General features: G+C 53.8%; 1 protein-coding gene across 1 annotated transcript; it reads right to left on the bottom strand.

The window, feature by feature from the left end:
• Nucleotides 1-26: 26 nt before the first annotated feature.
• Nucleotides 27-980, bottom strand: PURA (purine rich element binding protein A; the record flags this gene model as incomplete). The annotated part of the gene is made up of 1 exon (XM_082323690.1): nucleotides 27-980. One exon carries the CDS (start codon nucleotides 978-980, stop codon nucleotides 27-29), a length of 954 nt encoding a protein of 317 aa, XP_082179816.1.
• Nucleotides 981-13,347: the final 12,367 nt, after the last annotated feature.

Below are 13,347 nucleotides of genomic sequence, written 5' to 3'. Positions count from 1 at the left end.
CAGTCCGCGTCCCGGGGGGCGGGCGGTCAGTCCTCCTCGGGCTCCTCGGCCTGCAGCAGGGCGCCGGGCGGCCCGGCGGCGGCGGCGGCGGCGGCGGCCTCGGCCTCGGGGGGCGGCTCGGCCCCGGCGCCCGCGGGGGGGGCGGCGGCGGCGGCGGCGCGCTTGTCCCGCTGCTTCTCCTGGATCTTCTTCATCTCGTCCGAGTACTTGCAGAAGGTGTGGCCGAACTTGGCCCAGACCTTGTAGGGGACGGTGATGGAGTTGCGGTAGGTGGGCTTCACCTCGCTCACCCGCATGAAGACGCCGTACTTGTTGGAGCCCACGTCGAAGAAGAAGCGCTTGTTGTCCACAGTCAAGGAGGTGCCCTCGGGCAGCTCGGCCGGCTCCTCCTCCACCCCGTAGTCGTCGATGAGCTTGGCCAGGGCGTCGCGGAACTCGATCAGGCCCTGGGCCGGCAGGGCTATGGTCTGGCCCTGCGTGGAGCCCAGCCCCGGGCCGCGGTTGACGGTCTGGCGGACGCGGAGGAAGCGCCCGCGCTGGTTCTCCTTCAGATCCATGTAGTACTTGCGGTTCTCCCGCACCAGGAACTCGCTCTTCAGTGCCCGCCGGGGCTCGTCGGCCGCCTGCGCCAGCTCGGGGGGCTGGCTGGGCCCCAGCTGGGCGTAGTGCTCGATGAAGTCGCCCAGGTAGTCGCGGAACTCGACGGCCACCGACATGGAGAGGGTCAGGCGGCTCTTGTTGCCGCCCGCCCCCACCTCAGCGATCTTGAGGAAGCGGCCCTTGGCGTTCTGCTTGACGTCCAGGTAGAAGCGCTTGTTCTGGATGTCCACCCGCTTGGAGGCCAGCTCCTGCGTCTCATGCTGCAGGCCGCCGCCCGGGCCGCCGCCGCCGCCGCCGCCGCCGCCCGAGCCCGGCCCCCCGGCGCCCGCCGCGCCCCCGCCGCCGCCGCCCTGCTCGCTGCCGCTGTCTCTGTCCGCCATGATGCCGCCGCCCGCCGCCGCCGCCGCCGCTCGGCCTCGGCCGCCGCCGCCGCTTCTCGCCCGGCGCCCCCCCCCCCCTGCGCCGCCGCCTGCGCCGCCTCCTCCTCCGCCGCCGCCGCCTCCTCCTCGGCCGCCCCCGGCCGCCGCCCGCCGCCGCCGCCGCTCCGCCCGCCGCCGCCGCCGCTGCTGCAACAGCCCCCGCGGCCACCAGCCGGCCGCTCTCGCGAGATCTGCGGGAGCGAGGAGAGGGCGCGGGAAGGCGGCAGAGAGCGGCCCCCGACGCCGGCCGCCCCGCCGAGCCGGGCAGCAGCGCCGCGCCGCCGGGCGGCCGCACCGCGCACCGCCGGCCGCCGCCAGCGGGGGGGCCGGGCTGTCTTCCCCCGCGCCCCGCGCCGGGCCCTCACCCCCCGCCGTGCGTCAGCGGCTCCCGGCGGCGCTTCCCGGCCCCGACGGCAGCCCCCGGGGGGGCGGGGACCTGGTGGACACCAGGCTCCCGCCCCCCGGGGGCTGCCGGCGGGGCCGGGAGGCGCCGTCGGGCTCGTGGTGGCGGCGGGCTCCGGGAGGCAGCCCCGCCCGCCATCCCTGTGCCGGGGTAGCGCTCGGCATCGGGGTACCGGACGGAGGGGCTTCCCGGGTGGGAGGATATTTATTTATTCGGGGCTGCTAATGAAATTAATTAATACATCTATGGCGCGGCGGGGTGCCGGGAGCGCCGGACCTCCCGGGAGCGGAGTGGGGATGGGGACTGGGTTGGAAGGGGCGGCTGCCGGCGGGCAGAGCTGCAGGCAGGCTGCCCTCTGAGCATCCCCATTGCAGGCGACCGGTTTGCCTTTTATTAAACTGCTGCTTTTTGGTAGGTTTTCGTGGAGATCCCTTTGATTCCAGTCCTCGTTACCAAACCCTGAATCCCAAATCCCAAATCCCAAGCCAGCTCCAGCCCAAGTAAGGATGCTTCCTCCCAGTGCTGCAGGCCAGGAAGCAAACTGGAAGGCTGGCTTTGGCTAAAAGTCCCTTCCCTGCCTGCTTCCCTGCCTGCTGCTTCCAGGACAGCGAGTGCTGACTTGCGTGGAGGGCATTGGTGCTGCCTTGAGCATCCCAAAAAACCTGCAAGTCTGGTACACAAAGCAGTCGTGCTAGGAGGCAGATGTCGTGGTGGCCCGCAGGATGAGCTCTGCGCTGGAGGAAATAATGTATGTGTTCATCGAGGAGAAAGAGATTAAATTTCTAAGACATCTGTGGGTCTTAGATGTTGCTTAGATATCATGGGAGGAACCCCCAGTCTACCCCATCTTTTTTTAAAGCCTTTGTTATTAGTGACTCCATGGGTAACAACAAAAAAAATAGACAGGAAAACAGTTTCCTTTTAATACAGAAGCAATGTTTCGGAGCTGCGGTGAACTGCAGCTTGCAAGCTGTCAGCAGCTGTATGTCAGCTTGCAGAAATGCCCTGAACGCCTGGGACGTGCGGCGCTACGTGGATGCAACCTTTGATTTTCAGCCCGCCCCATCCCAGGCGTGGGAACTGCGCGGCCAGGCTGGCATCGCTGCGCTGCACCCCTGTGGCAGGCTGAAGGCTGATGCTCTGTCAGTCCCTCTCTCTCGGTTTGCTTTTTTTGTCCCGAAGACAAATGACATTAAACGATTTTAACTGAGGCCTAACGATGACACCTCTTGCTAACGCCAGCAGGTATCCTTATGGAGTCTAAACCACTGCTTTATTCATGCGGGAGAGCTGGTAAATATATAACTGCTGAGGAAATGCATTTGGTGAAAGCCTGATGCCCAGGAAGCACATGGCCAGTCTGTCTCTGACCATGGTGGGGTGAGAATTGCTGGTAGTGACGATGCTGATCAAGTGCAGCCAGCAGCAGAGGTTATTTTTCCTCCCCAACACAGACCAGCGTTATTCCTTTCAGAGTCGATGCACTCCAGGTGAATACTGGTGATCCCGGGAACAGACCTGCCAATGTTTCTCCTTTGGTGGGATGGTGTTGGTGGGACCCTTGCTTGCCCAGCGTCATTCTGTGTTGCTAGTCACAGCAACTACCTAATACTCTGGTTTTGAGTCTGAATTTGGCTTGCATACAGGCATTTGCTTATTTAAGGAAACAGAACAAAGCAAAAAACGTGTTTTTTTCTTCCCAGTAGGTAATGTTTTTCAATAGGAGCTCTACCATAGCAGCCCCTCCCGGGTGGCTGGCCGTGGCTGTGCTGCAGGGACCTGCAATGGTCTGCCCAGTACTAAAACAAGATAACATGGCCAAGACAAGCCTGGGATGACTGCTTGAACAAAGTGAGGTGCAAAACAGGATAGACAAAGGCAATGGACAGATGCAGGAGCCAGGGGAACCTCTTCATACCTCATCCAGGTACTGATGGCCAAAGACTGGAGAGTGATCTTCTGGGGACCTCCTGGGTCACATGCTGCCCTCCCTTGCTGTTGTAGTCATATCAATATGTCCCATATGTTTATTAGGCTTCATGTTGGCTTCTTCTGTGGGCTCCTTTGCTCTGAAAATGAGAAATCTTTTCATCCCCAGCCTGAATATATCAATGGCTTCTTTACAGCTCCACAACTTTCAGCTTGGAGTTTTCATGAGGTTTTTCATGTTTTCTCCCCTTCTATGTGTCTCTCAGTAGCAATTATATCCTCTTCAGCCCCTGTTCTGGTAGTCTAAATAAGACCAAGTTTTGGTAGTTTCCTCTCATAAGATAAATTCTCTCTTTGACTGTTGTCATCCTTTGTTGCACCAGTTTCAGTTCCTCTGAAAGACAGGGGAGAAGGCTTTCAGAGTCATGGCTGGGATTTCAGGCTTAAGATCAAGGGGACTTTTGTTTCGAAATCCAGTTCGGAGGGCTTTTAAGAACATATCTGATCATTACAGCGAGCATCACAAAGTTTGGAGCCCAAGCCTGTTATTCAGCTATAAACAACTCTGCTGACTCCAAGAACTTGTACGAACATTTATAATCACAAGAGGGAATCTAAGAGCCATTCAAACAACAGATAAGATTTGTAACAAAAGTGGCTGAGATGCAATTGTTATTGTGCAAGTCAAAGAAAAGGCTGTCACACTTGGAGGATGTTGCCAGGAAAGATGCATTCGAGTCACTGACCCATTCTTCTCCCATCCGCTGTCCGAATTATCCTGCAGTCTTCCTGGATCTATTCAGGCTTAGTTGTGCAACCCACTGGATTAGGGGGTGACTTGAATTTAGATTTGTCATTGGACACAGCTTTTTGCCAGGATGCGTCAGATCTTTGACTTGGTCCAGTTCTTGTTCAGCTCTCCCACCATGGAAAAGGGAGCATATTCTGGTTCAGAGTATTTCCTGAGCCATGATGGGACTTGGACCAATAAAACAGTCAAAGCAAAGTTGCCATTACCGTTTCTTGGAGCCGGAGCAGTTAGAAGGCAGTTACAGCTGCGTGGGGATGTCTGAAGTTGTGCAAAGGCTTAGACCAGCCCCTGGACCTGTGGATCACCATTTAACAGGATGGTGAAAGCTTCCTTTGCTTTCCATCTGGGTCTTCTTCAGATAGTGCCTTTGGAGAGAGGAGTTCAGCATGGCTTGTGCAGTCTGTGAGGCGTTGGTTGCCCTGTGAACAAGCCCCATCGTGTGCAGTGAACAAGAAACTAGCACACCACATATGTAAGTCATTTATGAAGACGGGAACGATGAACTGTGCACACAATAGAGTTGCTATTAGGTCTGTCGATCCTAATTAAAAAAATACTTCTCAATGAAAATTATTTATAAAAAGAAATCACAGTGACCCTAAATCAAATTATTTGTGAATGGTTTTTAGACTCCCAGATCAGTTAAAAATCCTGTGTTAGTCACTGGACGTCATCCAAACTACATGCTGAATGAATAACATGTCTGCCAAATTTCATTTTTTTTTTCACCCTCGCCCAGTTTGGCACAGGGCAGTTAAAGTCATTTTTCTAAATATCTTTCAGAACATCAAGCAACTGTAAAATAACAATGGAAAAGCTTGGCCACGGTTAAGTACAGCCCTCCAGTTGTAACCGCTTCTCTCAAAAAAAGTCACTCCAGTTCCTTTGATGGTCTGTTTTGGGTGAGCAGTGAGGCAGGGTTTCCCCTGTGGGGGTAATGGGAGATCACTCTGCCTGTGATGCCACCCCACCAGGGAACCTGGCTTCCAGGTGTTCAGGAGTGGGGCACAGCTGGATCCACGCTGTCCCTGGGTACAGGGTTTGTGTCTTCCTGACCACCTGCTAGAGACTGACATCCCAAGGACATATCCTTGTCCACAACTGCAGTTCCCACAGCAAGCTGTAAAGATGCCTCTTTTGCTGCCTCTTCAAAAAAAAGGGAAAAAAAAGGGCATCAGTGGCTGCACAGTGGCAGAACGAGTTCTTGATTCTTGTGTCTGCAAAGATAAAGTGCTAATTCTTCTAAGCACCATGTGAAGTCCCATCTAAGTGAATTAAGTTTGGGATTGTTTTCATGATGGCTTGTTCCAATCATGCAGAGTGCTTTCTCTTCTCCCTTGACTGGCCTGCTCTCTTTTCTGAGCAAGTCGGCTTCCCGCTTATCAGGTCTTTCTCTTTCTGACCATTGAGGACTCTGCCTCCAGAGAGGGAGGATCCTTGCCAGTTCTTGGTTCCCAATGAAGTTAGAGGGAAGCATGGTTCTTCAGCTCCCCACATAATCCAGGAAATGCTGGCTGCTGTTCTGTTGAAAACCAGCAACAAATGCCCACCAAATTCTAATCTTGCTGGGTTTCAGTGACTATGATTTATAAAACCAGGGCTCTCTGCTCCTTGTCTCCTTGGGAGGAGTAAGGATTAAAGCACAGTATCAGGTACAGTAGTTAGTAAAGGTTATGCAACCCCAAAATGTGACTGTGCCCTGGTCCAACACCAGCAGACCTATCTCCAGATGGATCAGGACTATGTTCACCCCACTTTACAACAGCCTGCCTCTCAGTATCCAGGTTGCTTGTTTGCCTCTAGTTGAAGCAGTGCGATGCCTGGCTGGACCTCCTGCTTCCCTTCCCTCCTCCCGTGCCCGCGGCATTGGCTGGGAAGGTTCTCTGTCCCCACAGGTGCCCAGGAGAACACGCATAGTTGGCTTGGTGGGACTGCTGGCTCTGGCTCCTGGTGCACCAGCTGGCTCATTCTTTTATTAGGATGAGGGCACTCTTTTTTTTTTGCGGTACGATTCCTGTTGTTCTCATACTGCCTTGCTGGTGTCTCCAGAGGTGCAGCTGACTGCCCGGGTGGCCCTGGGGTGCTGTTCCTACTACAGCTGTGACTCCAGGTCCTTGACTAGTACAGCTGTGCAACAAGCCAACTGACAGCCTCTCTGGTCTTGCTCTTCTTTCTGGGCTTATGGACATTCTGGGGTTTGTGGGCTGTGAATCCATCCCCTCAAGGAACATTTTTGGAAACTGTGCTTTAGAAAGCACTGGCAGACATCGCCTGCAGCATTTCTGGGTTTCCCAGCTCTGCCTGATAGAGATGCACCCCGCTCCTGTGCCAGAATACCTGATTTATCCTGCCATTCATTTACAGCCTCCAAAAGCTGCTGGATCACACCAAGTGGGGTCAGTAACGTGTTCAAGAGCAATCCAGCCATTGCAAGTTCCCACAGAAGAATGGGGTGGGAGAAGGCAGTGCTCTCCACACCGTGTGGAGAGGAGCCTTTGCTCTAGAGGCTTCCAGGTATGAGTGTGCCTCAGTCCAGGCAAACTGCTGTGCCTCCTTCAGGCTGGGGGAGCTTTCTGGCCTTTTGTAACATCTGTTTTATGAGGTTAAGACTCTAGCCCCTCCCTGATGCAGCTTTTTCAACAAAAAAAGTTTTTACAAATATGTCAGTGACAAAAGGAGGAGAATCTCCCTCCTTTGTTGGATGCAGAAGGTAACCTGGCCACGAAGGATGAGGAGAAGGCAGAGGTACTTAATGCCTTCTTTGCCTCAGTCTTTAATAGTCAAGCTAGTCATCCTCGGGTTTTTCAGGCCCCTGAGCTGGGAGATGGAGATAGGATGCAGAGTGAAGTCCCAGTTGTTGAAGAGGTGGCAGTCACTGACCTGCTCCTCCACCTGGATGCACACAAGTCCATGGGGCCAGATGGGATCCCCCCGAGGATACTGAGGGAGCTGGCAGAGGAGCTGGCCAAGCCACTCTCCATTATTTATCAGCAGTCCTGGTCAACCGGGGAGGTCCCGGATGACTGGAAGCTAGCAAACGTGACGCCCCTCTATAAGAAGGGTCAGAAAGAGGATGTGGGGAACTACAGGCCTGTCAGCCTGACCTCGGTGCCGGGGAAGGTCATGGAGCAGATCATCTTGAGTGCCATTGTGCAGTAAGTGCGGGACAACCGAGGGATCAGGCCCAGCCAGCATGGGTTCATGAAAGGGAGATCCTGTTTCACTAGCCTGGTCTCCTTCTATGACAAGGTGACCCGCTTAGTGGATGAGGGGAAGGCTGTGGATGTTGTCTACTTGGACTTTAGTAAGGCCTTTGACACAGTCTCCCACAGCATTCTCCTGGAGAAGCTGGCTGCTCACGGCTTGGATGGGTGCACTCTGCGCTGGGTTAAAACCTGGCTGGACGGCCAAGCCCAGAGAGTGGTGGTGAATGGAGTCAAATCCAGTTGGCGGCCGGTCACGAGTGGTGTTCCCCAGGGCTCAGTACTGGGGCCAGTCCTGTTCAACATCTTAATTGATGATCTGGATGAGGGGATCGAGTGCACCCTCAGTAAGTTTGCAGATGACACCAAGTTGGGTGGAAGTGTCGATCTGCTGGAGGGTAGGAAGGCCCTACAGAGGGACCTGGACAGGCTGGACCGATGGGCCAGGGCCAACTGCACGAGATTCAACAAGGCTCAGGGCCGGGTCCTGCACTTGGGTCACAACAACCCCATGCAACGCTACAGGCTGGGGGAGGAGTGGCTGGAGAGCTGCCTGGCTGAAAAGGACCTGGGGGTGTTGGTTGACAGCCGCCTGAACATGAGCCAGCAGTGTGCTCAGGTGGCCAAGAGGGCCAATGGCATCCTGGCCTGTATCAAGAATAGTGTGGCCAGCAGGACCAGGGAGGTGATGGTGCCCCTGTACTCGGCACTGGTGAGGCCGCACCTCGAGCACTGTGTTCCGTTTTGGGCCCCTCACTACAAGAAGGACATTGAGGTGCTGGAGCATGTCCAGAGGAGGGCAACGAAGCTGGTGAAGGGTCTGGAGCACAAGTCAGGAGGAGCGGCTGAGGGAACTGGGATTGTTTAGCCTGGACAAGAGGAGGCTGAGGGGAGACCTTATTGCTCTCTACAACTACCTGAAAGGAGGCTGTAGCAAGGTGGGGGTCGGTCTCTTCTCCCTAGTAATGAGTGATAGAATGAGAGGAAATGGCCTCAAGCTGCGCCAGGGGAGGTTTAGGTTAGACATTAGGAAAAACTTCCTCACTGAAAGGGTGGTCAAGCATTGGAACAGGCTGCCCAGGGAAGTGGTTGAGTCTCCATCCCTGGAGGTATTTAAAGAACGGATAGATACGGTGCTTGAAGACATGGTATAGATGGACTTGGCAGTGATAGGTTGACGGTTGGACTCAATGATCTTAAGGGTCTTTTCCAACCTTGACGATTCTATGATTCTATGATTCTTGCACGTTGGTGATTTGTTTCCACTACTTTAAACCCCCTTTCCTTAAAAAGCATGTGAGGATGTCGGCAATTCCCAAGCTCCCTGTGGTTCTACCTTATCCACGAGGAACACTGAAATATAGTCAGATTTGTCCTGTTGGCCCTCTGTGGCTCTCTGATGAACGCTTCAGGCACCATCACTGCAGTGAGTTTGTGGTTTCCTTGCTAGCACTTCCCAGGCCCTACCACCTTGTCCTGGGCAGTGGGATGTTTCCGGTTCAGGAATCAGTCTTCCTCGTGAAGCTGGGGGTCTCCACACACTGCTTCCCATCACCCTGCTGAGAAAGTGTCTCTCCCAGCTCCTAGTGGGCATGGTTCCAATGTGATGCTGCACTCGAGCTGGTAGAGAAGTGGAGTTTAGAGCCCTTGGGAGTCCAAAGCTGAGGCAGGGCTGCCTCCCCACTTCTATCTCTTCTCGCTTTTCAAAGGCACACTCGTACACACAGCAAATGTAGAAGAATGCTGTCAATAAAGACCATCATCTGGGGCCTCAATGTTGGTGGCATTGTCCAGATCATGCAGCTAGAGACATACCTTCTCAGCAGCCTATTTATCCCTCATCCAATGTCTTTCTTCTCAAAGTACCAGCAAAATACTCCCTTAGGGCAACTGGGATTTATTGGGGTACTGCAGAAGGCAGAGCTGGGCAGTAACCCTGTCTGCCCTGACCTCCTCAAGTCCCTTAGTGCACCAGCCCTGTTCATAAGGAGCGAGGTCACTCATGGAGCTGGGGTGAAGGGACACCAGTGGAGTCATCTTAACTGACTACTTCCATCTTGGGACAAAGAAACCCCAAACATTTGCAAGGGAAAGAAAGAGGATTTAGAACAAATTGCCATTTTGAAATGAGATTTAGAACAAATGACAGTTTTGCAGTTGTCAAGAAAAGGATGCTCTGACTTTTTTTTTCCCAAAAGAGAAGTTGTCCCAAGTTCAGCTAGAAGTATGTTTCACAACTATACAGGAGCATTGCGGTCCACAGCATCACAACCCTCCCTGCAGAGGCCATGCAAAGGATGCTGTGAGACAGGATGCCAGCCCCAAAGGCTTTCTTTTTTCTTCTGAAACTCTGACTTGTAATATGTCTTTCTTTCTGGAGTAGCTAGTGGCTTTGGGATATCCACTGGTGTTTGTCTGGCTTTCAGAGTCATGCAATGGTGACAAATTCAGGCCTCAGAATGGATCCCTTTCCTTCCCCCATATCCAGAAGCTCTTTGGCAAGCTTCAGAGGCAGTGGTTCCTCCCAAGTAAGCACCAGCAAGCACCAGAAGCGTCAGATGAGCCTGGAGATTTTGTGGTGTGGTCAGCTGGGAGCTGCTGCGATGCTGAGCTGGGAGGCCAATTTTTTGTGCCAGAGAACATAGAGGGATGAGTTCCCCATTGCCTTGGAGGAGACAGCATAGCTTTGGGGATGCAGGGTGGGACATTGCGTGAAACAAAAGACAACACACCACAAGGACTTAAAGGCCTCCCCACCCTCAAAAAAAAACGCAAGGAAGGATCAGCACAACCCTGTATACTGCGTGCTTTCAGCCAGATACCACGAATCAGCTAAGTGGGACTAAAAACAATTAATCCCTCATGGACAGGATGAAATCATCGCTTAGCATAAACACGTGGATTGTCAGGATGTATTGACATGGCAGCAAATGCCTGGATCTTGAGATAGGATGCTAACCCCACTGTTCCCACTCTGAGAGGACACGGCAAGTCCTCAGCTTTCAGGTGGGTTGGCTGCTGCCAGCATGGCATGGTGCCAGCTCTGTGAGGTTTTGTTTACGTGGCTCTGAAAGGAAAACTTCTCCAATACTCACATAAAAAAGAGCAAACTCCAACTGTGCAGATCAACCCATGCAGAACAGACAAGTGCTTAGATTCGTTACTGGATTGCAAGTAACTGATGCTGTTGAGTTTAAATGTCCCTATGGTGGAACCTCTTGCTGCATTCAGATAATTGTCTCCTGCATGCTGCGCCCACCTAGCGATGTTACTGGCTGTGGTTTTGAATCCTTGATCCTTGTGGTGGTAAGGTGCAGTCAGCACTGGCTAATGGATGTGTTCAAGGGTTGTTCTAGCAGTGTAAGCTCATTGCAGAAGCTCAGGACCTGCCTTTTGGGTCCTGGGGACATATGTATGTGTGTGAGTGAATGCAGCCCTGCAGACACATAGCTGATATCCAAAGCAGTAATTTAAAAGGATGCTACATAGAACCAGGAATAGAATAATACCTACCTAGAGGAGAGCAGAGGCACTGGAGCTGTGCAGACATCATTAATTTAAATACTTCCAACTACCCTCCCTCCCAGTTCCAAGATAAATGGAAAAAAACATGCCCTGGAAGCTCTCGTTGATGCCCAGCCAGAGATGAGCAGGAAGGACCCAAAGGCATTTCCGCAGCTCTTCTTTCAGTGCAGGGGTCTTTGGGGAGGTGTTTGTAAATGCCTGTTCTGTTCACAGTGCTCTTGGCCGCTCTCTGGCTTGCAGGTGGTCCAGCCTCAGCACTACCACCATGGCTGTTGTCCAAGCTCATTTTGAAATCCTTCATCCCCAGCTCCTTGCAGGGCTGCCATGGTGCTGAGGCTGAGCAAGGAATTGCCCTGGAAGCAAGTCCATGCTCTCCAGGGAGGATGGGGGCTGCTGTGCAGCTCCAGGAAGTGGGAACTGCCCTCTCCAAAGCTTCTCCTGAAGGTTAGTCCTTGTTCTTCCACCACCAAAACTGCAAGGGAGATGAGTGTCTTGTCCTGGAAGGAATATCCATTGGGAGCCCAGGGTATGCCAGGAAAGAGCTTTCCCAGGTGAGATTGTGTGTTTGGGTGGGGATGGCCAGGAGCTGGCAGCCCCTGAAAGACTGGTGCTGTCCCTGCCTCTCATGTCCTTTCCTTTGCCCCTCGGTAGGGGTCTGCCCACCTTCTTGCTGGGGCGGGGGGCAGGGACAGAGAAGGGCTAGCAGGAACCTTCTGCCTTCCTCAGGTCCCACCCCAGGGTGGAAAGCCATGTGTTTTCTGCAGGGTCAGGTGAGCTGCTGAAGGGTCAGAGCTGGACAAGCAGCAAATTGGCTGCAAGGAAAAGGTGAAACAGCAGTCGCCTATTTTCCCAGAGCTACAGGGAACAGCAGCCAGAGGCGCTTGACCAGCCGGTGTGGCAATTCAGGCACTGGCAGAGGGGAGCCGGGAAGATGCATGGCAGCTCTGGCTGAAGGAGGACAGTCACGGGGGACTGCTGGGTGCCTTTGGACAAGTGCAGTGCTGGGGACCTGGGTACAGAGTGGAGCTGAGAAGCTTGGGGATGGTGCTGGCAGGTGCTTGCCTTGGGGAGTAGGGTGTCCTCCTGTCTCCCAGGCTCGTCACCCCAAAACATGAGGAGGAGTTACCATCTCTCTCATTTTCATGGTGTTCCCTTTCCAGAGAGGAGAAGTACCTGCTTTCTGCCTTGTCAGAGTGGGCAGACAGTCCTAGTCTGGGGTGTGGATCAGGCTCTAAGCCCCAACAGTGAATTGCCCCCTTGCAGGACACATGCCAGAGTTGTGGTTTCTCTCCCCACTTGCTTTGCCGGAGGCTTCCTTGAATGGCACTTGCCCATGCACAGTGCCTTTCCCCACACAGTGCCCTGTGGCCAGACTGTGCCATGGAGCTGAGGGAAGCCCGGGGGTGCCAGAGGTGCCTGGCCTGGAGCCCACAGGAAGGATCTCATTTTTGCCCCCGGAGCAATGCCAGGCTGGGCTGCTAGCTCCTTCTTCTTAGTTGTGACAGCAGAGGAGAAAGAGAGAAATCACTGGGCAAGAAGTGAAGCAGTCGCGTCTCTTGGCAACTTTCAGCCCTGGTGCCCAGTGGTTTCTGTGTTTCTTACATTAAGCTGCCTTCCAAGAAGACTTGCACAAGTCCTGGAGCTGGGTCTGAGTTTTCATGATAGCCCTGTGCTCGGTCTTGCTCTTTCTGAGGTAGGTGATGTGTCCCATGAGCTTGACCTTTCCCCAGAAGCCTGGACCCTCAAGTGCACATGGACCTCTGGGCACCCTGCAGCCCTCTGGGCTGAGCAGAGATTCAAGCAGGGCACCTGCTGCTCCACTCAGTGCTAGTGGAGCTAGTGCTGATGCCGTTTGGCAGTCATCAGGAGAGGAATTTGGTTGGATTCCCTGAGACGGCAAGCACTGGGTTGACTGTAAACAAGCCTATTTACACAGATGCACCTCTGCCTGGCAGGTGGTTTGAAGAATGTGGGAGCTTTGGTCCAGAAGAATTTATAGCTTGTAACTTCTAAACTACTTGTTATGCAATCACCTACATGAGAACAACGAAGGCAGCTCATTGTCAGCTGTTCACAGCAACTGGCCATGGTGGCAAACAAAGCCCTTTTGGAGGACATGAAGAGATGGTCCCTAAGTACAATTTGATGGAGTGATGGATAGCAGAAGGAGAGCTTGAAGCCATCTTTCAGGTGTTGCAGCACTGGCCTGTTGCCTAGTCCTTCAGTGGCCCAGCCAGGTGGCCTGTCCCACACCTGGAAGGAGGTGTCCACTGGACCCCAGTCTCTGTCTTTGCCAGGGTGATAAAGCTGTTCCATGCTCCATTGTCTTCCCTGGGTAGAAGCCACAGCTGTCCTTCAAGGAGAAGGAAGACCTGAAGCGTGCATTGAACATGCTGATAGATGGAGATATGGGCCAGTTCTCCTGCAAGAGATGAGATGGGGGCCGCCACTGATGGG

The sequence above is a fragment of the Platalea leucorodia genome, assembly GCF_965183815.1.
Source record: "Platalea leucorodia genome assembly, chromosome: 11".
Lineage (NCBI taxonomy): Eukaryota > Metazoa > Chordata > Aves > Pelecaniformes > Threskiornithidae > Platalea > Platalea leucorodia.
Note: the sequence above shows the minus strand (reverse complement) of the source record. Positions and strands in the feature narration are given on the sequence as shown.